General features: G+C 44.2%; 1 protein-coding gene across 2 annotated transcripts in view; it reads left to right on the forward strand.

Moving 5' to 3' along the window:
* The window catches only part of KIF26B (kinesin family member 26B), a 500,879-nt gene that overhangs the window by 398,272 nt on the left and 77,373 nt on the right, over nt 1-25,234 (forward strand). For both annotated transcript variants that reach the window (XM_049713434.1, XM_049713437.1), the window contains 4 exons: nt 991-1,197; nt 6,458-6,551; nt 7,730-7,992; nt 10,755-10,938. In XM_049713434.1, the coding sequence (XP_049569391.1) occupies nt 991-1,197; nt 6,458-6,551; nt 7,730-7,992; nt 10,755-10,938 (748 nt within the window). The remainder of the gene's footprint in view (nt 1-990; nt 1,198-6,457; nt 6,552-7,729; nt 7,993-10,754; nt 10,939-25,234) is intronic.

Consider the following 25,234-nt stretch of genomic DNA (forward strand, 5'->3'; position numbering starts at 1 on the left):
TCTGTGTCTGTGTGCCCTGCTCCTCTGTGTATTATGTGTCTTCTGCATCCCCAGTGCCTAGCTCAGTGCCTGGCTCATCGAGTAGGTGAAGTAGCAACGCAGTAACAAAGAGCTGGTAAGGGAGCAAATGCTGGCCATTTCCCCGGGATTTGAGCCTCTAGAACTGTGTGTGTGACTTCAACTTGACTTCTGCTCACTTCAGAACTCTAGGGCAAGCAGTCCATTCCCACAAGTACCCCACTCGGCCCCGGGGTGGGGCTGAGCTGGGCTGAGCCCTAGAAATGTCCATGTTCAATGACTTAGGAGGTGGGTTAAAGGGGCACTGCTGCCTGTTTCCCACAGAGACGCACTTTCATCCCTTGAAACGATCATTTCTCTGCACTCACTTAATGGGATCCCAAATAACATGTTTCAAACAAGTCTTTTATCACTGTTGCCCCTTGGCACACATTTCAAATGCTGGCCATTAAAAACAGGCCGTTTCACAGGCTTCTAATGATGACACTAATAACTGTGGGTTTTTGTCTCTAAGAGTCCTGACGGGCAAGACTCAAGGAGTAAATTACGGAGCTAACTTTTATGTACAGGGTTTATTGATCTGTGAGCTTCAAGGGAACTACACCAGCCCCCCCAAAGCTTGGCAGTCCAGATTACCTTTTCATCTAAGTAATTGGGCCACCTGGGTACAGTTAATTTTCTATTTATATTAACAGGAAGACAAAGAACACGATGTGCCAGTTCTGTAATAAAGTAACAGACGTATCAAAATATTCTACCTGGTAATTATAAATCAATTGAGTTTTCCCATGACCCTCTGAGGGTTATGTTGCTAATTCATTGTGCATTTTATCATAATTTGTCACGAGAAGATTCCATCCTGCCACGTATACTTGTACTCTTTACGTACTCTCCAGAGTACGTAAAGGTGCTCCATCATAAAGTATCCAACTGTCTTAATCCCTGTCATTTCCTGCTTTTGTTTCTTAACAGGTGAAAGTCATGCTTCGCATTTGTTCCACGTTGGCTCGCGATACCTCGGAATCCAGCTCTTTCTTAAAGGTGGACCCACGAAAGAAGCAGATCACCTTGTATGACCCCCTGACATGTGGAGGTCTAAATGCCTTCCAAAAGAGAGGGAACCAAGTTCCTCCTAAGATGTTTGCCTTTGATGCGGTTTTTCCACAAGATGCTTCTCAGGTGGGTACAACCCCTTCTCAGGCTCAGGCGATATTGATTAGTTTCAAGAAGCTTTAACTATTCACTAGGAGCCATGAGCTGGGAGGGTATCTTCCAGAGCACTCTGAGGGGTCACTTCCACTGTCTACACAACAACTTTCGGAAGCCAATTTGAGTTCCATTGAATAGTTCAGTCCTTTTTGATCGCTGGTGTCACACCTTGGGCAGGATTGTTGTGCCAGGATTTCAACAAAACATACTCTTGGAGAGAAGGAAGAGAGAGCCAATCAGTGGATGGCAAACAGAAGCGGGAAGAGAGCAGGCAGAATTGGAAGTTTCGGGTACAGCTGCATCGAGATGCTGGCAACTGGCCCATTAAGACCCCACTCCTGCCTGGGCTTCTGGGTGTGAGCATGTAAGAAGGGAAAAGATGTTTCAAGGAGCTGGGTTAGAATTAGCAGGGTTTGGGACTTCCCTGGCGATCCAGTGGTGAAGACTTCGCCTTCCAATTCGATCCCTGGTCAGGGAGCTAAGATCCCACATACCTCTTGGCCAAAAAACCAAAACATAAAACAGAAGCAATATTGTAACAAATTTAATAAAGACTTTAAAATGGTCCACATCAAAAAAAAAATTAGAAAAAAAAAGAATTAGGCAGGGTTCTAGGACTCCATAGAGGGCAAGTCCTACTGAGGACCTGGAGGGCTAGGCAGGGAAACTGAGGCTGACGTGCAGTCCTGTGGCCTGCGTCAGGGGAGCGGAGAGGAAGAAGAGAGGCTGGGGAGAGCTGGTGTGTTGGTTAGCTATTGCTGCATTGGAAACCACCCTAAGCCTAGTGGATTAAAACCATAAGTATTTATTATTGCTCATGAGTCTGGAGGTCAGCTGAGCATTCCTCTGCTCCTAGCTCGGCTCACCTGTGTGTCAGTGACCAGCTCTGGGTTGGGTTGGCAGCTCTACTGATCTTGGCTGGATGCTATCACATGTTTGAGGGTTGGCTAGTTTTAGGCTGGTCCAGAATGGCCTTGGCCAGCTCACCTGGTCTGTCTTCCATGTTGTCTCTTATCAACCAGCAGGCTGTCTTGGGCTTGCTCTCAAGGCAACGAGAGGATCCAAGCTTGCAGGCCTCTTGAGGTCTAGGCTCGGAATTGACACATCATCACTTCTGCTGAATGCGACTGGTCCAAATTCGAGGAGTGGGGAAGAGGCTCTGTCTCTTGATTGGAGGAGCTGCGAAGTCACATTGCAAGGGGCACGCACACAGGGAGGGGTGGAGAATTGTGGCCATTTTTGTTAGTCTGTTATGAGTCTAATTTGGAGCCTTCTTGGGGGACCAGGGTGCCAAGATTCCTTAACCAAGGCCCCTGGAACCAATCCCAGTAGAACAGATGTGTACTAGAAGATTCACTTACACCATCTGGTGCAATTCATCTGCAATGAATTGGTGCAACTGGATCTTCTAGTAGACATCTATAACCCAGGTTATAGGTGTACAGTGGCCTACTTTGCCTGCATTTTGGCATCAGACACCTGCATCTTCCTGATAAATTTCCAGCACTTCCCAAGATTTAAACAAAACAGTGTGCACTCAGGTAACCAATAGCCTAGAGCAGAACCTGAAGACAGGGTGCTGATGGGTACCATTTGCAGCTCTTGCTAATTTCCTCCATGTGGTATCTGAGTATAGGAAGTAGCGATGTTCACACAGACACCATAGGCACTTAGCACGTATTATAGGCTCCATTCATTAGCAAGCTAAGCGTGTGGTTTTCCCAAAGAGTTTTACCATGAGAAGACAAAGTACTCTATGAATACGTTCTGTAGGTTTTCTCCTCGTTACATTTTTTGTGTGTTGTACCACCCAGTGGGCTCACTAGTCTAACCCTGACATTGGGTCTAATAAACGGCCTACAAGTAATTTAATTAACACAGTTAAAACTTTTCAAAAGCGAATCTCCCTAAGTCGTAAGAATTCCAAAGCAAACCCTAAATTAAGTGTGGACTATTAATGAGTTTTAGATTTATTCCGGAAAAGGGAGCCATTTTTATTGCTAGTCTTTGCTTACATTTCACACTTGGTTCCACAGCTCATGTGCTCACAAGATCGCTTCAGAATGCTTGCTTTTGTTACATTTCCAATATAATAAATTACATTTCTATATAAATTTGTAGTTTTCAAGAAGTTTCATATACATTAACCCATTCTACTCTTCCTGGAATGCTGTGGTATTGAAAAGGGAGGTAGTGCTGTTTTCACATTACAGACAAGGAAACTGAGGTTCAAAAATTCAGTCTCTCATTCACAGACTCTTTCTTGAGTGGACATCTGTCCTGGAGTCTTCCTATTAACCAATCTGCGTCCTGCTCAGGATGGTGTTGTATCTTTGCCCTCTCGCCATGTTATCCACCAGTTACTAGCAGTGTGTCCTTGGGCAAGTCACTCTACCTCTCTGGGCCTCAGCGTCTTCATCCATAAAATGAAGACAAGTTCAAAACGGGCCTCATTGGGCTGCTGTAATTCACTGTGTGGATACACGTGAGGTGCTTAGAGCAGAGGCAGAACACAGTGAGCGCTCAACAAACGCTACTGTTTTTACCATGCTGTTGTCATTGTTAATAGTAACATCATGCTGCCGGCGTGTTCAGCCTCAGCCCCTGTGAAGGAGCACCCTCTGAGCCTCCGAAGCAGGAAAGCAGGAAAGCGTATAGAATGGGCCTCTGCTCTCAGGCCCCTGTTGTTGGCCTGTGAGGCAGCAGCAACCACCGTGACCCAAGGCGGTCATGAACTTTGCTTTTACCCGGTCTTTAAGGACATCCTCCTTATAAGCCGCACTCAGTACCCTCTAGTGGCCTCGGCGGTCATCAGCTGCCCATTGCTGGGGCATACCTCTGCTGGTTCTGGCTTTGGGGAGGTGTCTTAGTCCATTTTCACTTCCTTAACAAAACAGAACAGACTGGGTAGCTTATAAGCAACAGAAATTTATTTCTTACAGTCCTGGAGGTTGGAAGTCCAAGATCAAGGAGCTGGCAGATTCAGGATCTGGTGAGGGCCCCTTCTTGATACATAGACAGATGTCTTCTCACTACGTCCATTGTGGAAGGTCCAGGGAGGACTCTGGGGCCTCTTTTATAAGGGCACTAATCCCCTCCACGAGGGCTCCACCCTCATGATTAATCACCTCCCGAAGGCCCCACCTTCAAATACCATCACATTGGACATTCAGTTTTAACATATGAACTTGGTGGGGTATGGGGAACACAAACATTCCATCGTCACCAGGAAGCGTGGGCAGCAGCACTGAGTCTTGCCGGTGGGTAACAGGCTTCCTGCACGCCCAGCCCTGCCTGTGGAGTCCACTTGGGAAGGCTCCTGCTTCTCTAGGCTCAAGGGGAAAGACAGCAAAGGGCCTCCAGGGGCCATTGTCAGCTAACAAACACCAGATGGACATGTTGCTGACCGCTCTCTTCTCAGTGGACACTGGGCAAGAATTCTGCAAGGGGAGGCCTGCCCACCCTGTGCCCGTGAGGCTGCTCCCGTTTCTCTCTGTCCTCAGGCCTTTGGACGGGTGATTCAGTAACGTGCGCGGATGTGGTCCACACACAACCATCTTTCTCTTTGCTGCCCTTGAATCTAATACACTTTGTTTTATGTATGGCTCAAGGTGGGCTCTCAGCCTCCTGACCCCCATCTCACTTTATGTCTGAGGAAGGCAGAGTTCATTTGGTGATAACTTCTCCTGGCTCTGCAGAGGCACCTTCAGCAAATTCCATCAAGATTCCACCTCAGTCTCAGGGTTTAGCTCCGGACTCTCATTGCCTAGGCCCTGGGGGTGAGGCAGATCCTGTGGTCCCCACCGCAGCCTCATCCTGCCACCCACTTCGTTCAGGAGGAGCCCCCAGCAGAGCTGCTGAGGCCATCACCAGAACAACTGACAGTTGTTAGGAGTGTGGTTTTTCAGTTTCGGTTCGGGAGAGAAGATTGATTTTCGAACACTTAGCTTCATTGTGTTGTTGCAACCTGGAGCTGAATAACCACGTTCAGTGCCGAGGCTGCCGTCCTCAGATTCCCACTGGGAGGCACGTTGCTCCGATGCCCACTGAGCCCCGGGTTTGCACGTCCTCTGAATGCTTCCAGATCTGACTCTGGTGCTGAGGGAGAAAGGAAGGTGCAGCACACGGCGAGTGATTCTGTCCTCCTGCTGCTGTGAATGCCTCAGAGGCTGACCAGAGAGATTTCCCAGACCCCCAAGTTGGTTCACAAAATTTATTTTCTTATCATTTGCAGAGTGCTGTATTGGGTGTTAATGGGGAAATGCAAAACATTACCAAGAGACTGGCCTCTGTCTAAGGATGTAATAATCACATTGGAGATGAGACACATAACAGGCTGGAGACCACCCATTGTAACATACTGACCAGTGGTGATTAATAGTGTATACATTGAATGTATCTAGAGAGAAAGAAAGAAAAGGCTGGGTTTTTTGTTTTGTTTTTTGGTGTTTGTTTTTGCGGTACGCGGGCCTGTCACTGTTGTGGCCTCTCCCGTTGCAGAGCCCAGGCTCAGCGGCCATGGCTCATGGGCCCGGCCGCTCTGCGGCACGTGGGATCTTCCCGGACCGGGGCACGAACCCGCGTCCCCTGCATCGGCAGGCGGACGCTCAACCACTGCGCCACCAGGGAAGCCCAAAAGTCTGGTTTTGAAAAGAGAAGGATGTAGATGGAGAAAGAGGAGAGAGTTATCAGGAAGACAAAGCAGACATGCATCACAAACCTCCTGCTTAGATTAGAACCATAATGTATCCCAAGGTCACTTTCCTGAAATGACACATCTCCCCTTTACCCTCTAACAAGCCTAGCCATTTCATAAGCTCTGAGTGTGTGTGTGTGGTGGTGGTGGAGGTGTGTGTGTGTAAAGGAAGGATCTAGTTAGCAGAGGGTGAATGGAATATTTAAATACTTGCCTGGGGAGGAGGCCAGAATGGCGTGAGGTCCATGAAAGCACTCTGCGTTCCTGTTCCAGCCTGTTCGTGCCTGGCCTGCAGAGACAGCAGCTGAAATGTACCACAAATTAGCAGAAGGGTGGTTTGCTTTTAATGTGTGTAATGCTCAGGCTTGCGAGTGAGTGGGAAGTACGAAGGGTTCTGCGCACCTCCAGAACTGCGTTAGAGCCGACCCATCTGGAAATGCCATGGCTCTGGGACCCTGAGTCCCAGGAGAGCAGGTGCAAGTTTCCATTGTTAATGGTCGACTCACAGTTTGTGTCTCCTCTTGTGTCTGCCAGGCGGAAGTGTGTGCTGGAACCGTGGCAGAGGTGATCCAGTCTGTGGTCAACGGGGCAGATGGCTGTGTGTTCTGTTTCGGCCATGCCAAGCTGGGTCAGTGAGAGCTTTACTTTTTCATGCTGCTTGCTGGATTTCCCTATCACTTTATCCATTGTTCTGTATTGTACCCGGAGTCCTCGGATGAAGGGAAAGGTGGTTTCCCGCAGGTGCTGAATTGAATAATCATGAATAACCATTTCTGCTTCTGAAATATAGATGCTCATCCTAAGTGGATTCCCAGTCATCTAGGAAAGCCTTAGAGTCCAAGAAATGCACAAAAGGAGTAGTGGGGCTGTTCCCACTCGGTCCAGGTCAGGGTCACGCCCAGAAAGCCAGCAGGAAAATTACATTTCCTGAGCAGGGGTTGCTGGGGAGCAGAGATGACTCCCCTTCCGCAGAGTACTTGGGTTCAACATAATGCCAGAGGAGCAGCCACTAAGCAAAGGCCAGACCACATTAGCACCTGTCTGGGGAGATCAGTCTGCCAGCATCCTTGCTTCCCACCACCCAGCTGTCAGGAATCCACCTGTGCTGAAGCACCTGGGAAAGGCGGCCGCCACACACCTCTGTGAGGGTCTGATGACTGAATCCCCTTGAAGTGCCTTCTTAATCCTGACCTGTGGCCATCTGCTCACCAGGTCTCACTTTACATGCTTGGTAAGTTAGTAATATGGCGAGTTCCAAAAAGTGTCCCTGGGCAGGGCTTCCAACAGCAGCTTTGCAATGATGGAGCCAGTTCTAGGCCAGGTCGGAAAGCCCATTTCATCTCACTGCCACTTCGGTCTTCCTGATCTCTGATCAAAGCAGTGATCCAGATTTTTATGGAATTTGCCCATGCAAAATATACGCAGCATTTAACTTGAAAAAGGATATAAAGTGTAAGTATGTGGAGTGAATCTGTGGGGTGGTGAAAAAAAGAACCATATCAGGGATGAAAGACTTCTGCCTTCCCACCATGAGAAAAACAGTACGGAAACTGGATAGCTTGTAATGTTTGAGATCCTCTCCTCAAGGTCAGCTGTGATTTAATCTTGTCATTAGTCGGGGTTCTCACGTTCTTTATTATAGCTATTCCATCAGTAGTACTTGGAAATGTCTCTCACCTTCTCCTTTCCTCCCTTCCCATTCCCCACTCCTCATGCCTTTCTTCTGCATCCTTGGCATCTATCTTGAGACTATAGAATGATGCCTGGACACTCAAGCTGCTTTTCTTTCCTTCCTCGCTCTCCCAGGAAAATCCTACACCATGATCGGAAAAGACGATTCCATGCAGAACCTTGGCATCATCCCCTGTGCCATCTCTTGGCTCTTCAAGCTGATAAATGAACGGAAAGAAAAGACCGGAGCCCGTTTCTCAGTGCGGATCTCAGCCGTGGAGGTGTGGGGCAAAGAAGAGAACCTTCGGGACCTGCTGTCGGAGGTGGCCACGGGCAGCCTGCAGGACGGCCAGTCTCCGGGCGTGTACCTGTGCGAGGACCCCATCTGTGGCACGCAGGTGATTGCTTCTGGGGCTTGGCTGGCTCCAAGGTGGCTCATCCCTACCTCGGCGGCTGGGGCGGTTCACCTCGTGACTCACTCAGCATGCAACCGGGGGAGGCTTGCAAGTGTTTACTTTAAAGTGGACTGGAACTTTATGGCCTGCAGCTGCAGGGCAGCTGCTCGCCCAACCTAAATATTTGTACCTTGAATCTAATTGACAATGAACAGGAGCCACAGTTGTTGTAGCACTGGGGGGAAATTGAATTCACTTTCTTTACGCCCCTTTCAAAACAAAAAAGAAAATACCATCTTTCTTTTGTTTAGCAACAAGCGGAAATGTTTACTGCTTTGCGCAAATAGCTCCAGCCATCACTGGGGCTGTTTATGGCTCTATAAACTGCGTTTCTGGCACTGGTTTACAGCCGGACTAGTAGTGCTGTAGGAAAAACTAATAACCACTTTCTAATTGGAACCGTGATATAATTGCTGGAACCATGGAAGCCAAGAGAAGTTCCAGTTCGCCTTTTCAGGATGTCATGCCTGTTGGGAGTGTTTCTCCCTCGCTGTTTGACAGTAGAGGTGGGAATGACCTGGGAGGACCCTGGTTCATATCCAGAATAATCAGGTTTTCCAGTCTTCAGCTACAGGCTCTATTTTCTAGTTTTATCAGATGCCTCCTTTTTAAATAGGTGTTCATTTTGATAAGTACCTGCCTCACCCCAGATGCGACTGTTTTCTCGGGTGAGGATACCCACTCTGTTACACCCATCTGCTCATACCTGGCCATGTTCCTCTCCTGCTTAGAGCACCTCAGATCCTTCCACTTCCATTATGAATCCTCGTGGTTCGCAAGAGGCCCTACACAACCTTCCAGCATCACCTGCTACCACTCCCCTCCTGCAACTCCTCTTAAATTACGTTTAGGTCCCCTAAGAAAGCAGTGCCCCTCAAACTTCAGTGTGCATAAGAAGCACTGGTGATCTTGTTAAAATGCAGATTCTGGTTCCGTAGGTCTGGGATTGGGCCTCTGATGACGCATTTCTGACGAGCTTCCCAATGACTGACCACACTTTCAGTAGCAAGGCTCGAAGGCACCAACCATCCTCCCTCTTTTCACTCTGGGCCTTTGAACATCCTGTTCCCTGTGCACAGAAGGCTGCTGACTCCTCTCTTCTCGCTCTTCATCTGGCTAACTCCATATTTGTTGGGTATCAGCTAGTTGGCTCTTCTTCCAGGAAGCCCTCTTAGATGTTTCTCCTGACTGTCGATTGTGATTGCCTGGTTAGTTCTCAGCAACTCCCAAAGGTCCTTACCATGTCTGACTAAAATTGGCTCTTCATAGTTTTAACAGATGCATCAGATACCATTTGGATATGAAACCTAATTAGAATGCAAACTAAGTGGTCATACAGACATTCATCCAGTGGCTCTCAGACTTCAGTCTTCATCAGAGTCACCTGGAAGACCTGTTAAAACACAGACTGCTGGGCTCCACCTCTAGAATTTCTGATTCAATAGGCCTGGGATAGAGCCCTCAAATGCGCATTTCTCAGCACCTGTGATGGAATCAGTGTCACCCTACCCACTGCTCCCACTCCAAGCATTACTTAGACATTCAAATATGCTATAACCTCCATTCACTTTTATAACTCCATTAATGAAGTTCCACAGAGGTGAAAGCTCTGGTTAACTGAAGATTAAGAAAAAGAGGAAGAGACCAACGTCCTCTTTACCTTCTTGTTGAAGAATCTTAAACATTCTTTGGGTTATCTTTTCTGCGATAGTAAGTATAAAACAACGAGCACCACAGAACCTCTCTGAAGGTTGAGGATTTTGATGGTCTCAGGTTCCAGATATCGACTCTCATGATTCAGAATTATAGACACAGTTAGAGTCAGAATAGAAGACTGGCAACATTGGACCCTAAGGCACATACTGCAAATCATTCCTTTGAATAGATCAGAAATATTAGTTTACTTTTCTTCCCTCCCACCCCCAGTAGAGGAGTGCTGGTCAAATGCTGATAATATGGCCCTGAGTAAGGTTTACTATAATTACCAAGGCATCTCATAGGATTTGGACACGTTGCCCACAGTGCTTCTTTAATGAATTAATGAGTACGCCATGAACATGAATTTAGCAACTAAAGATAAAATAGATAGCCCTTAAATGATATAGATGAGACGTTCAAGTATCTTGGGTGTTTTCATATGTCTTTTACACTTACTTCTTATTTATAACTATGCTAGTAAATGTGGCCTAAAATTGGCTCTAATTAAATAGCTGGGAAGATTGAGAATTGAGTTAAAGCTAACTGAGTTTTTTCACTTCTTTGTGATACCAGTACTATCTGGACTAAAATCACACTTTGCAACCCACCTGCTTCTAAACGCTCTAATCTTTGAAATCAAGATGTGGTCACATCCCTCATGTTTTCTTAGGTACATGGATTGCCCAGGATGTTGGTTTGCTGGCCTCTGCAGAGGTCAGGGTGGGACACCTGCCCCCGTGGATCACCCAGATACAACCATTTGCTTTTCACACCTGATACTTATAGATTCTACTTCAGTTGTAAAATGGGTGAAAATATGTTTCATCCAATAAGCCTGCTCAGTGTTCCTTTTCAGATATGAATAAATTAAGCTGAGAATTGCACATGGATAGAGGCCCTGGTTCCAGAAGGACGTCCAGCCTTCAAGAATGCGGAACGGACGGCCAGGCCCGAGTGGCAGGCAAACCGCCCGCCTGCAGCTTCAGTCCTTCCCTTGTGTCTTCCAGCTGCAGAACCAGAGTGAGCTGCGGGCGCCCACTGCGGAGAAGGCCGCCTTCTTCCTGGATGCTGCCATAACCTCCCGGCGGGGCAGCCAGCAGGACTGCAACGAGGACGACCTCCGCAACTCCCACATGCTCTTCACGCTGCACATCTACCAGTACCGCATGGAGAAGAGCGGCAAGGGGGGAAGTAAGTCGGCCTCTGCCCTCGAGCCTCCTTGGCCCTCCCTGGAGAGAAGCCTCTCCTCGAGGACAGCTGTGACCTTTTTCTTGTTTGTTTGTTTGTTGTTTTGGGGTTTTTTTGTTTTGTTTTGTATTTTGCGGTACACGGGCCTCTTGCTGTTGTGGCCTCTCCCGCTGCGGAGCACAGGCTCCGGACGCGCAGGCTCAGCGGCCACGGCTCACGGGCCCAGCCGCTCCGCGGCATGTGGGATCTTCCCAGATCGGGGCACGAACCCGTGTCCCCTGCATCGGCAGGCGGACTCCCAACCACCGCGCCACTAGGGAAGCCCAGCTGTGACCTTTTAAAATGTAGTACGACCTGACCAGTGTGGGGTGCACCGATGTGTCTGTCATTCAAGACCATTGTGTAGTCTGGACTGATGTTTGCTTTCGAACAACCCAGGGGAAAGGGCTCACTCGGTAAAGATGATCTACAGATGTGATTGCCATGGGAACGTGAGAGAACAAATTTTAAATAGAAAAATGGCTGCTTCATAGTATGTTTTTGTTCAAAAACCTTAAAGGTGCTCATCATGAAAGACCAACATGTATCTACCAAAGCACCCTGGCAATGTTACTAATCAGTAGCTTGAAGCCACTATATGGACCAGAAAGAAACAAAACCATGTCTTTTAAATAGTCTATAAATCAGACTTCTGAATGACAAACCAGATTCTGGCTGCCTCCCTGCCTCAGGTAATGCCCAACTGTGACATTTCTCTGTAAACACCTATGCCCAGGGCATGCTCTGTGAGCAGCTGCGCCTCCGGGAACCCGAATCAATGCTTATACGGTCCACTCTTGGCTATTTTCAAAGCTGGCACCGACCTCGGTGTAATGCTCCATCCTTTGTCTGCCAAGTAGTATATACTCTATGCTCAGGAGCTGAGTACCAGCACTTAGCTGAGTGTCTCAGGTGGGATCCTGGGCAGTGGGCAAAGTAGTCGGTGGACCTCACTGGGCTTTTCTAAGGCAAGTGTGGGCCACAGGGCTGGGCTGGCTGGGCAGCAGCTTCCAGAGTCTCTTTCTGTCCACTTCTACAGGGCTTTCAAAACATAGGCAACTGGCCCCCAGTGCTCTCCAAATGATTGCCTCAAGGGCACTGAATGCCCGAAAAACAAACAAAAACCCTGAGTTAGGAGACTAAGCCTGGTGCCTAGAAGTTGTGCAGCTAATTGCCTAATGGGAGGCAATCAACTAACCTAATTCCAGATGGAGCCTGGAATTAAGACATGCGACTGGGACCTTTGGATGGGCTCCCCAATTTGGGGTCCTTGTTGCCCAAAGACTTGGAAACCGGTTTTCCTGGAGATAGCTCTTGGGGGCTTCTGTTCCCCCTCTCCGCATGGGGGAAGTGGAAGCTCCCTCCTCCCCCCATCTCGATGCCTTTGTTGGCCCAGTCTTCTGTTATTGTTCCTCCTCCTTAGTTGTTGTTATTTAGTTCAGGTTTATGAGGTATAATTTAAATTCAGTCAAACTTACCCTTTTTATGTGTTGTTAAATGAATTTTGGCAAATCTGTTCAGTTGTGTACCCACCACCACTATCAAGATATAGAACAAAGCCATGGCTACAGAAAAGTCCTTCCTGCCTTACTAGTCAGTCCCCTTCCTAGCCCCTGGCAACCACTGATCAGAGTTTTGTCCTTATAACCTTGCCTTCATCCAGAACAACCTGTAAATGGAATCATGTGGTCTATATGTGGCCCTTCAGTGTCTGGCTTCTTTCATTGAATATAACGCATTTGAGATGCGTCCATGTTGCTACATGGACCAGTCATTCACTTACATTGCTTGCCGCCTGCTCCTTTAGTTTTGACTGGGCCCAGAGATGCGCCCCTACCCCTACTCCCAGGACTAAAATCTCAACAGATATCCTCGCTGGGGCCAGAGTTCCCCTAATGCAGTCTCAGACCCGCCTCCTTGGCTACCTGCACTGACTGCTGCCCAGGAATCAAGAGGTACTGGCCATCACTCGCACCCAGGGAGACGTACCATCCGCAGATCAGATCGCTCTTGACAACCAGTGATGGTGATCGAGGTCTGACTGGGGATGAGCAAAATATATTGAATGCGAGTCTTTCAGGGGAGGTTGATTCTCAATGAAGGGCTCGCGTCATGTACAGCACTCCCGTTTAGAATAAATTGCTTAAAGAAGGAAGCAAGGGATTAGGATAGGGATGAAATGATCCAGACCTTTAAAATCTGTAACAGAATTTTTTTTTTTTTTTTGCGGTACGCGGGCCTCTCACTGCTGTGGCCTCTCCCGTTGCGGAGCACGGGCTCCGGACACGCAGGCTCAGCGGTCATGGCTCACGGGCCCAGCCGCTCCGCGGCATGTGGGATCTTCCCAGACCGGGGCACGAACCCGTGTCCCCTGCATCGGCAGGCAGACTCTCAACCACTGCGCCACCAGGGAAGCCCTGTACAGAATTTGATCCACAGTTCTCCTAACGATCTGGGAGCTGGCTTTAAATCCTGCCCTCACTGATTTTTCTGAGTTATGTCTTAGCAGCATGAATGTGGGAATCTGAAAAATGTTTATTTTATTCTTTTAAGCTACCAATCATAATCATAATCAAAGCCTGCAGTGAATTCTTGTACTCTCAGCGAAGGGTGACTTGCAGATCTGATCCTGGAGCCAAATGGCTTCCAAACGGCTCTGAGCAGAAAAGCTCAGGAGGGAAGGATAATCCCTCCCTCTAGGTTTCTAACCAAGTGAAAACAACTTGCTCTCAGGTTTTCACTTTCTTTCATGGTTCTGCTTTCAATTTGGAATCTGAAAGTAGAGAGGAATCTTGAAAACAAAGAAACAAATTATTTCAACTATAAGAACTTAACGTATAGCTTCCACAAAAGTGTAGACTGGGACATTCCCTAAACGCAACAATCCACCCAAGTCCTCATCTAACAAATCTTGGGCACTTATTAAATATTTAACATCAAATTCATTTTCTTCCTATTTATAAATTGTGAAAGTGAATGGCTTTTAAATAAGAAGTTCAGGTTAAAAGACAAGGCAGATGCTATTAATGGCCTCCAAAACCTAGTGAGGTACTTTCTAACGTATCTGTAGATGAGAACAAAGAAAAGGCAGGCATCCAGGCTGGTGTGGGTGTTAGCCCCGAAGGACCTGGGGGCATCACCTGCCTGCTACAGTACCTGGCTTCCAGTGAGGAAGGGAATCCAGGCCAGAATGCACACAGCCTCCTAGCCCACGGCTTGCTTGACTCAGTGCCTTTATATCTGTTTAAAATATAATGAGATTTGGAGTGTTGTTTAAAACGGAAATTTTGTTTACTTATATATAAGCAATAATCCCTGCGGACCTGGCAGCCAGAACTCCATTAAGGAAAAGTTTATTAATTAGTCCCCCTGCAGGGAAACAGAGCAGAGCGAGCTGCTGGTAACTGGCCATCAGAGGCCAGTGAAGATGCTGGATTCAGAGATCTCTGCCGCAAGAACTAAACACACCATGTGTATGTGGGCACCTGGAGCTTATACACATATATGCATTTTATAAACACACACGTACATACACATATGCACATATAAGTGGACAGACAAAAATGTTTACAACATGTCCAGGCAAGGTAGAAAAGAAAATTCTGTGTGGACGTATCACTGCTTTGCAGATAGCGCTAGGTTAAGCTTAAAATATTCCCTGCTTTAAACATCTTTGGAGCGTTAGTGGGGCTGATTCTTCACCTGTCGTGGAGCCTTCCCCTGCTTTGCAAAGCTATGTCTGTAAAGGCTTGAGATTCCCCTTGGGAACTGCAGCAATGGGGAAGGGACCCTAAAACCATGACAGGCAGGAGGTGCTCCTCATAAAGATGAGTGAATTAGGAGTCCAAAGCCAGATGCTACGAGTGATACTTCAGTGGAATACGTTCACAATACAGAATTTTCTAAGTCCTGTTGATTAAGATGACTTTTAAAAGCCTCACTTTGATGAGTAATCTAAGCTTACAAGCAGCTATTGCCCAGGACTAAGAATGACACTAGGTCTCTGATTTGTTCATTTACGTTATTGCCTCCAGGGGAAGTGTAGAGGCCAAGTGCGGACTGGGCTGGCTGTGTGTGCACCTGTGTACCAGCACCCGGGCATCCATCTGTGTGTGTGCACCTGAACCACCGTGTGAGGACGTGGACATTCATTTCTGCCTGCACTCATCTGTTTACAAGTCTTATCTTGGTTTTCTTTTGACCACCAAACCCCTCTTTCCTATATCTTGGAATGGCTTGAATCAGCTGATGCCCTATCCAGGGCTGTGCTGTCCATAGGACTCTAGAGATCCATTATTTGGGTGGTAGATGTAGGAAAAGGGATCTAGGAAGGAGCATTGCTTCTGAATGATGCAGAACCGGGCCTCTGCTGTCCCCCATTGCAAAGCCCTGTGCAGCGAGGATGGCCACACATGGCGGGGCTACTTTAGGGCTCTCGTGTTGCCCTTGGTCAACAGTGAAATGACAGTTTGATGTTTTTAGATTTTTGTAATACAATTTTTAAAATATTTGGCCAGGAGACAATTTTCCAAACCGTGCAGTGTGGAATTCCCACAGTGGTCTCTCATGGCCTTCCCACCACCTGCATCAGAGCAGCAGTTCCCAACCTCCTCTTGAAGCCTGAGACCCCTGCTCTACCTCTTTCAGCAGATAACCAGCTTCCTGTTTAAGGAGAAGAAAGTCAGTCTGTCTATGACCTCAGCTTCTGTCCTCTTAGCATCAAACCTCCTTGTCCCTGTACCTCATTTTCCCCCACTCCTTTCCCATAGGTCTGCTTCCTCCCATCTCCTTGCCTTCCTTATCCTTTCCCCTTCTGCCTTTTCTGGGACCCCACCAATTGGGACTCCATCAATCGTCTTTTTGTGCTTTTATTTTCAGTCTCTCCTACCACTGAAGTCAGGGCTGTCTCATCTTGGAAGGAAGGGAAAGGAAGAAACAATAACGTCAACAATGAAAAACCTTGTCTGTACCTTACTTCCAATTGAGACCCCATCAGTCGTCTTTTTGTGCTTTTATTTTCAGTCTCTCCTACCACTGAAGTCAGAGCTGTCTCATCTTGGAAGGAAGGGAAAGGAAGGAACAATAACGTCAACAGTAAAAACCTTGTCTGTACCCTACTACCCCCTTGAGCTGCCTCCCCATAAGTCTTTCAGATTCTCCCCTCTGTGGAATATCTTTCTCCTTTAAGTCCCATAGCAGTTTGGGGGATGTTAAGCCACTGCCTTACTCACCTTATATCTCAGTCATTCTGGGCTTTCTAAGGCTCATCAGACTACAGGCTCCCTGAGGACAGGGTTCCCTGTCATCTGGCCCCCTGTCCTCCACAGCCTAGAGGTGTGCCTGCACATCAGACCTTACATGTCACACCACATGAAATGTGTGCTGTATGTTAAACAGTGAGTGAATTTCTCCATTACGTAGTTGCAGCTGTTTCAGAAAGAGAGCGACCATTCAATTACTTTTTGGGTAAGCAGGTGGTGTGAGTTCACAGCCCTGTTATACAACAGGGTCAGAAGGAGTTATCAGTTCACGAGAAAGTTAGGTTAAAAAGGGAAATCATATAAAAGGATACATTCATGTCTTAAAACACTTTCAGCTTAAAACATACAATTGTGTGTTTATTCATCGGTCTTCTGATACAGGGCCATGGCTTTCTCTTTGAGATGAGTTTTCAGCTTTAGATTCTGACTTTTATCAACCACACTCATTAATAATAGTCTGGTTTTTGCTTTCAATTTCTTCTGAGCAATTGAAGAACTTAAGAGACACTTGTGCAGCTAACTGGGTATAGACTTTCCCTAGATTCTTAAAATTTTTTCTACTCTGTAATTTCTCATTCACACCTGATTCAGCATCTTTTTTCAAAAATTAACTCATTTTAATCACATCTTTCCAAAGCATTGATTTCAGGTTTTTTTTAGAAATATTAGCTCTCTTTACATAATCATATTTTATTGGTTTACATAATATTTGATTATATTTTTATTTATAATATCAAGTACAAGTGGCATAATTAGGTTTAGGAGGAAACCCAGCTGACCTGTTGATAAGTGTACAGCTCATGTTTTTGGTGCAAAAGTGCATAGACAAACTGGGAACAGCCAGCACACCTCACAAGCATACAACGTGCTGTGGGCATCAGGCAGCATGCCTGACACAGCTGACGGAGGGCCTTGGTTAACCTGGCCAAGTGGCAAGACCATGGTTCCCAAACTTTGCTGCACAAGAGAATCGCCTGGGGAGATTTTCAGCTAACCCCAGTGCCTGTGTCATACTCCAGACCAATTACATTAGAAAGCCTGGGAGTGGGAGCCAGGCATCCGTATTTTCTAAAGATTCCACGGTGATTCTGATATGCAGCAAAGTTTGGGAACCACTAAGTTATAGGAAAGTGAGTTAAAAGAGTTTCTACATGCTTTATAGTTAGCTCTGGATTTTTGTCTTAGATTCAGCATCTGTTTTCTATGAGATCTTAAGTGATTTATTTAGCATCTGTGAACCTCAGTTTCCTCATCTGTGTAAAATAGTGCCAATTCTTGCACTACAGGATCATTGTAGGAATTAAGTGATTTTAGGAGAATTTAGCATTTCCTGGCACCATGAACATGAGCTGGGAGAGTCGCTCAGGAGTGAATTAGTATATTGTTTCCTGTGGGAGAGTAAAGCATGTGGGTAATTTCATTTGGTCAAAGTCTAGACTTGAAATATACATATTCAAATATAAATAGTCTCAAGGCAGACTGGGTTATGTTCTAAACCTTGAAGCCGTGACCTCAGAAATCTGAAAAGTCCATGAGGAACCTTCTTCTTACCTGCCATTAATTATCACCTATTTTGTTCATTGATTCTAGAACTTCTTTCTCTCCAGCCACCTGCAGTCATGGAAATTCATGGTCACAGCAGGTGGCCTGTGCTCACTCACTTTGTACCATTTCAGATTTAGCACCATGTGTGAAGTTCAGAATTCTGTGACTACGGAAACTCCAGTGGATATAGAGCAAAGTTGATTTTCCATTGTTAAAAATGTGACTCTCATTGTGACTCATGCAGGTATAATTATAGGTATTTTAAAATATTATTCTTCAGCACAGTCTAAACTGTGCCTTTTGTTCTCTGTGTTCTGTTTTACTACATGCACATTATGCATTTTATTCCATTACATCAAATGGACTACTGAAAGTCCAAATTGGTCCCTGTCTTTGCCCTTTAATCTGTGGAGCGAATGAAATATCTGAGCCTCTCCTGTCTATATAATTAGGTTGCAAAACAGATGACATTTTGCTTTAAAAATAACTATTTCCCTTGCACACTGCCGTGGACTGATCTTGCATGATACAAAACGGGATAAAAGAGAAGTAACATACTATGTCTTTCCTTTTAAGGATTTTTAAAAAATTAATTTTACTTCTTTATTTTTTTAACATCTTTACTGGAGTATAATGCTTTACAATGGTGTGTTAGTTTCTGCTTTATAACAAAGTGAATCAGCTATACGTATACATATATCCCCATATCTCCTCCCTCTTGCGTCTCCCTCCCACCCTCCCTATACCACCTCTCTAGGTGGTCACAAAGCACGGAGCTGATCTCCCTGTGCTATGCGGCTGCTTCCCACTAGCTATCTATTTTACATTTGGTAGTGTATATATGTCCATGCCACTCTCTCACTTCGTCCCAGCTTCCCCTTCCCCCTCCCCATGTCCCCAAGTCCATTCTTGAGGATTCAGATGTAGATCTGCATCTTTATTCCTGTCCTGGTTCTTCATAAACTTTTTTTTTTAGACTCCATATATATGTGTTAGCATATGGTATTTGTTTTTCTCTTTCTGACTTACTTCACTCTGTATGACAGACTCTAGGTCCATCCACCTCACTACAAATAACTCAATTTCGTTTCTTTTACCACTGAGTAATATTCCATTGTATATATGAGCCACATCTTCTTTATCCGTTCATCTGTCCATGGACATTTAGGATGGTTCCATGTCCTAGCTATTGTAAATAGTGCTGCAGTGAACATTGTGGTATGTGTCTCTTTTTGAATTATGATTTTCTCTAGGTATATGCCCAGTAGTGGGATTGCTGGGTCGTATGGTAGTTCTATTTTTAGGTTTGTTTTTTTTTTTTTTGCAGTACGCGGGCCTCTCGCTGTTGTGGCCTCTCCCGTTGCGGAGCACAGGCTCCGGACGCGCAGGCTCAGCGGCCATGGCTCACGGGCCCAGCCGCTCCGCGGCATGTGGGATCTTCCCGGACCGGGGCACAAACCCGTGTCCCTGCATCGGCAGGCGGACTCTCAACCACTGCGCCACCAGGGAAGCCCTATTTTTAGTTTTTTAAGGAACCTCCATACTGTTCTCCATAGTGGCTGTACCAGTTTACATTCCCACCAACAGTGCAAGAGGGTTCCCTTTTCTCTGCACCCTCTCCAGCATTTATTGTTTGTAGATTTTTTGATGATGGCCGTTCTGACTGGTGTGAGGTAATACCTCACTGTAGTTTTGATCTGCATTTCTCTAATGATTAGTGATGTTGAGCATCCTTTCATGTGTTTGTTGGCAGTCTGTATATCTTCTTTGGAACAATGTCTATTTAGGTCTTCTGCCCATTTTTGGATTGGGTTGTTTGTTTTTTTGATATTGAGCTGCATGAGCTGCTTATAAATTTTGGAGATTAATCCTTTCTCAGTTGCTTCATTTGCAAATATTTTCTCCCATTCGGAGGATTGTCTTTTCATCTTGTGTATGTTTTCTTTTCCTTGCTATATTTTCCTTGAATTTTTGTTGCATTTTATTTAATTTTTATAGAGCAGGTTCGTATTAGTTATCTATTTTATACATATTAGTGTATATATGTCAATCCCAATCTCCCAATTCATCCCACCACCATCGCCCTTCCACACCCACTTTCCCCCCTTGGTGTCCATATGTGTGTTCTCTACATCTGTGTCTCTATTTCTGCCTTTCAAACCAGTAACTGTACCATTTTTCTGGATTCGACATATATGCATTAATATACGATATTTGTTTTTCTCTTTCTGCTCTTTATTTATTTTTGTTTTTATTTCCATTTCTCTAGGAGGTGGGTCAAAAAGGATCTTGCTGTGATTTATGTCATAGAGTGTTCTTCCTATGTTTTCCTCTAAGAGTTTTATAGTGTCTGGCCTTACATTTAGGTCTTTAATCCATTTTGAGTTTATTTTTGTGTATGGTGTTAGGGAGTGCTCTAATTTCATTCTTTTAAATATAGCTGTCCAGTTTTCCCAGCACCACTTATTGAATAGGCTGTCCTTTCTCCACTGTATATTCTTGCCTCCTTTATCAAAGATAAGGTGACCATATGTGCGTGGATTTATCTCTGGGCTTTCTATCCTGTTCCACTGATCTATATTTCTGTTTTTGTGCCAGTACCATACTATCTTGATTACTATAGCTTTATAGGATAGTCTGAAGCCCAGGAGCCTGATTACTCCAGCTCCGTTTTTCTTTCTCAAGATTGCTTTGGCTATTCAGGTCTTTTGTGTTTCTATACAAATTTTGAAATTTTTTGTTCTAGGTCTATGAAAAATGCCATTGGTAGTTTGAGAGGGATTGCATTGAATCTGTAGATTGCTTTGGGTAGTATAATCATTTTCACAATGTTGATTCCTCCAATCCAAGAACATGGTATATCTCTCCATCTGTTTGTATCATCTTTAATTTCTTTCATCAGTGTCTTATAGCTTTCTGCATACAGGTCTTTCATCTCCTTAGGTAGGTTTATTCCTAGGTATTTTTTTCTTTTTGTTGCAATGGTAAATGGGAGTGTTTCCTCAATTTCTCTTTCAAATGTGTTATCATTAGTGTATAGGAATGAAAGAGATTTCTATACATTAATTTTGTATCCTTCTACTTTACCACATTCATTGATTACCTCTAGTAGTTTTCTGGTAGCATCTTTAGGATTCTCTATGTATACTATCATATCATCTGCAAAGAGTGACAGCTTTACTTCCTCTTTTCCAATTTGGATTCCTTTTATTTCTTTTTCTTCTCTGCTGTGGCTAAATCTTCCACAGCTCTGTTCAATAATAGTGGTGAGAGTGGACAACCTTGTCTTCTTCCTGATCTTAGAGGAAATGGTTTCAGTTTTTCACCATTGAGAATGATGTTGGCTGAGGGTTTGTCATATATGGCCATTATTATGTTGAGGTAAGTTCCCTCTGTGCCTACTTTCTGGAAGGTTTTTGTCATAAATGGGTGTTGAAGTTTTTCCAAAGCTTTCTCTTCATCTACTGAGATGATCATATGGTTTTTCTCCTTCAATTTTTCAATATGGTGTATCACATTGATTGATTTGCGTATATTGAAGAATCCTTGCATTCCTGGGATAAACCCAATGTGATCATGGTGTATGATCCTTTTAATATGCTGTTGGATTCTGTTGGCTAGTATTTTGTTGAGGATATTTGCATCTTTGTCCATCAGTGATATTGGCCTGTAGTTTTCTTTCTTTGTGACATCCTTGTCTGGTTTTGGTATCAGGGTGATTGTGGCCTCGTAGAATGATTGGGGAGTGTTCCTCCCTTTGCTATATTTTGGAAGAGTTTGAGAAGGATAGGTGTTAGCTCTTCTCTATATGTTTGATAGAATTTGCCTGTGAAGCCATCTGGTCCTGGGCTTTTGTTTGTTGGAAGATTTTTAATCACAGTTTCAATTTCAGTGCTTGTGATTGGTCTGTTTATATTTTCTATTTTTTCCTGGCACGGTCTCAGAAGGTTGTGCTTTTCTAAGAATTTGCATATAGTTGCTTACAGTAATCTCTCATGATCCTTTTTATTTCTTCAGTGTCAGTTGTTACTCCTCCTTTTACATTTCTAATTCTATTGATTTGAGTCTTCTCCCTTTTATTCGTGATGAGTCTGGGTGACGGTTTATCAATTTTGTTTATCTTCTCAAAGAACCAGCTTTTAGTTTTATTGATCTTTGCTGTCGTTTCCTTCATTTCTTTTTCACTTATTTCTGATCTGATCTTTATGATTTCTTTCCTTCTACTAACTTTGGGGTTTCTTTGTTCTTCTTTCTGTGATTGCTTTAGGTGTAAGTTTAGGTTGTTTATTTGAGATGTTTCTTGTTTCTTGAGGTAGGATTATATTGCTATAAACGTCCCTCTTAGAACTGCTTTTGCTGCATCCCGTAGCTTTTGAGTCGTCGTGTTTTCATTGTCATTTGTTTCTAGGTATATTTTTTATTTCTTCAGTGATCTCTGGTTATTTAGTAGTGTATTGTTTAGCCTCCATGTGTTTGTACTTTTTACATTTTTTTTTCCTGTAATTGATATCTAATCTCATAACATTGTGGTCGAAAAAGTTACTTGATACGATTTCAATTTTCTTAAATTTACTAAGGCTTGATTTGTGACCCAAGATATGATGTATCTTGGAGAATGTTCCATGAGCACTTGAGAAGAAAGTGTATTCTGTTGTTTTTGGTTGGAATGTCCTATAAATATCAATTAAGTCCATCTTGTTTAATGTATCATTTAAAGCTTGTGGTTCCTTATTTATTTTCATGTTTGATGATCTGTCCATTGGTGAAAGTGGGGTGTTGAAGTCCCCTACTATTACTGTGTTACTGTCGATTTCCCCTCTTATGGCTGTTAGCATTCGCCTTATGTATTGAGGTGCTCCTATGTTGGGTGCATAAATATTTACAATTGTTTTATCTTCTTCTTGGGTTGATCCCTTGATTATTATGTAGTGTCCTTTTTGTCTCTTGTAAAGGTCTTTATTTTAAATCCTATTTTGTCTGATATAAGAACTGCTACTCCAGCTTTCTTTTGATTTCCATTTGCATGGAATATCTTTTTCCATACCCTCCCTTTCAGTCTGTATGTGTCCCTAGGTCTGAAGTGTGTCTCTTGTAGACAGCATATATACAGGTCTTGTTTCTGTATCCATTCAGCCAGTCTATGTCTTTTGGTGGGAGCATTTAATCCATTTACATTTAAGTAACAGCATATATACAGGTCTTGTTTCTGTATCCATTCAGCAAGTCTATGTCTTTTGGTGGGAGCATTTAATTCATTTATATTTAAGGTAGTTATCGATATGTATGTTCCTATTACCATTTTCATAATTGTTTCGGGTTTGTTATTTTAGGTCTTTTCCTTCTCTTGTGTCTCCTGCCTGGAGAAGTTCCTTTAGCATTTGTTGTAAAGCTGGTTTGGTGGTGCTAAATTCTCTTAGCTTTTGCTTGTCTGTAAAGGTTTTAATTTCTCTGTCAAATCATAATTAGATCCTTGCTGGGTAGAGTAATCTTGGTTGTAGGCTTTTCCCTTTCATCACTTTAAATATGTCCTGCCACTCCCTTCTGGCTTGCAGAGTTTCTACTGAAAGATCAGCTGTTAACCTTATGGGGATTCCCTTGTATGTTATTTGTTATATTTCCCTTGCTGCTTTTAATATTTTTTCTTTGTGTTTAATTTTTGATAGTTTGATTAATATGTGTCTTGGCGTGTTTCTCGTTGGATTTATCCTGTATGGGACTCTCTGCGCTTTCTGGACTTGATTAACTATTTCCTTTCCCATATTAGGGAAGTTTCCACCATAATCTCTTCAAATATTTTCTCAGTCCCTTTCTTTTTCTCTTCTTCTTCTGGGACCCCTATAATTTGAATGTTGGTCCATTTAATGTTGTCCCAGAGGTCTCTGAGAGTGTCCTCGATTCTTTTCATTCTTTTTTCTTTATTCTGCTTTGCAGTAGTTATTTCCACTATTTTATCGTCCAGGTCACTTATCCATTCTCCTGCCTCAGTTATTCTGCTATTGATTCCTTCTAGAGAATTTTTCATTTCATTTTTTGTGTTGTTCACCATTGTTTGTTTGCTCTTTAGTTCTTCTAGGTCCTTGTTAAATGTTTCTTGTATTTTCTCCATTCTATTTCCAAGATTTTGGATCATCTTTACTATCATTACTCTGAATTCTTTTCCAAGTAGACTGCCTATTTCCTCTTCATTTGTTTGGTCTGGTGGGGTTTCACCTTGCTCCTTCATCTGCTGTGTGTTCCTCTGTCTTCTCATTTTGCTTAACTTACTGTGTTTGGGGTCTCCTTTTTGCAGGCTGCAGGTTTGTTGTTCCCGTTGTTTTTGGTGTCTGTCCCCAGTGGCTAAGCTTTGTTCAGTGGGTTGTGTAGGCTTCCTGGTGGAGGGGACTAGTGCCTGTGTTCTGGTGGATGAGGCTGGATCTTGTCTTTCTGGTGGTCAGGACTGTATCTGGTTGTGTGTTTGGGGTGTCTGTGAACTTATTATGATTTTAGGCAGCCTCTCTGCTAATGGGTGGGGTTGTGTTCCTGTCTTGCTAGTTGTTTGGCATAGGGTGTCCAGCACTGTAACTTGCTGGTCGTTGAGTGGAGCTGGGTCTTAGTGTTTAGATGGAGATCTGTGGGAGAGCTTCCGCCATTTGATATTTCATGGATCTGGGAGGTCTCTGGTGGACCAGTGTCCTCAATTCAGCTGTCCCACCTCAGAGGCACAGGCCTGACACCCGGCCAGAGCACCAAGACCCTGTCAACTACATGGCTCAGAAGAAAAGATAGAAAAAAAGAAAGAAAGAAAAATAAAATAAAGTTATTGAAATAAAAAAATTTAAAAGTATTAAAAATTAAAAAGTAGTATAAAAAAAAAAGAAAACTGAAGAAAGAAAGAAGAGAGCAACCAAACCAAACAACAAATCTACCAATGATAACAAGTGCTAAAAATTATACAAAAAGAACCCAAAAAACTGGCCAGACAGAACCTGGGCCAAATGGTAAAAGCAAAGCTATACAGGTAAAATCATGCAAAGAACCATACACATACACACTCACAAAAAGAGAAAAAGGAAAAAAATATATATATCTATATATAAAAAAAAGGAAGAGAGCAACCAAATCAATAAACAAATCTACCAATGATAATAAACTCTAAATACTAAACTAAGGTAAATATAAAACCAGAAACAAATTAGATGCAGACAGCAAACACCAAGTCTACAGTTACTCCCAATGTCCACTGCCTCAATTTTGGGATGATTCAGTTGTCCATTCAATTATTCCACAGACGCAGGGTACATCAAGTTGACTGTGGAGATTTAATCTGCTGCTCCTGAGGCTGTCTGGAGAGATTTCCCTTTCTCTTTTTGTTCACACAGCTCCTTGGGTTCAGCTTTGGATTTGGCCCTGCCTCTGCGTGTAGGTCGCCTGAGGGCGTCTGTTCCCCGCCCAGACAGGAAAGGGTTAAAGTAGCA

The sequence above is a fragment of the Orcinus orca genome, chromosome 1, assembly GCF_937001465.1.
Source record: "Orcinus orca chromosome 1, mOrcOrc1.1, whole genome shotgun sequence".
Taxonomy (NCBI): Eukaryota; Metazoa; Chordata; class Mammalia; order Artiodactyla; family Delphinidae; genus Orcinus; species Orcinus orca.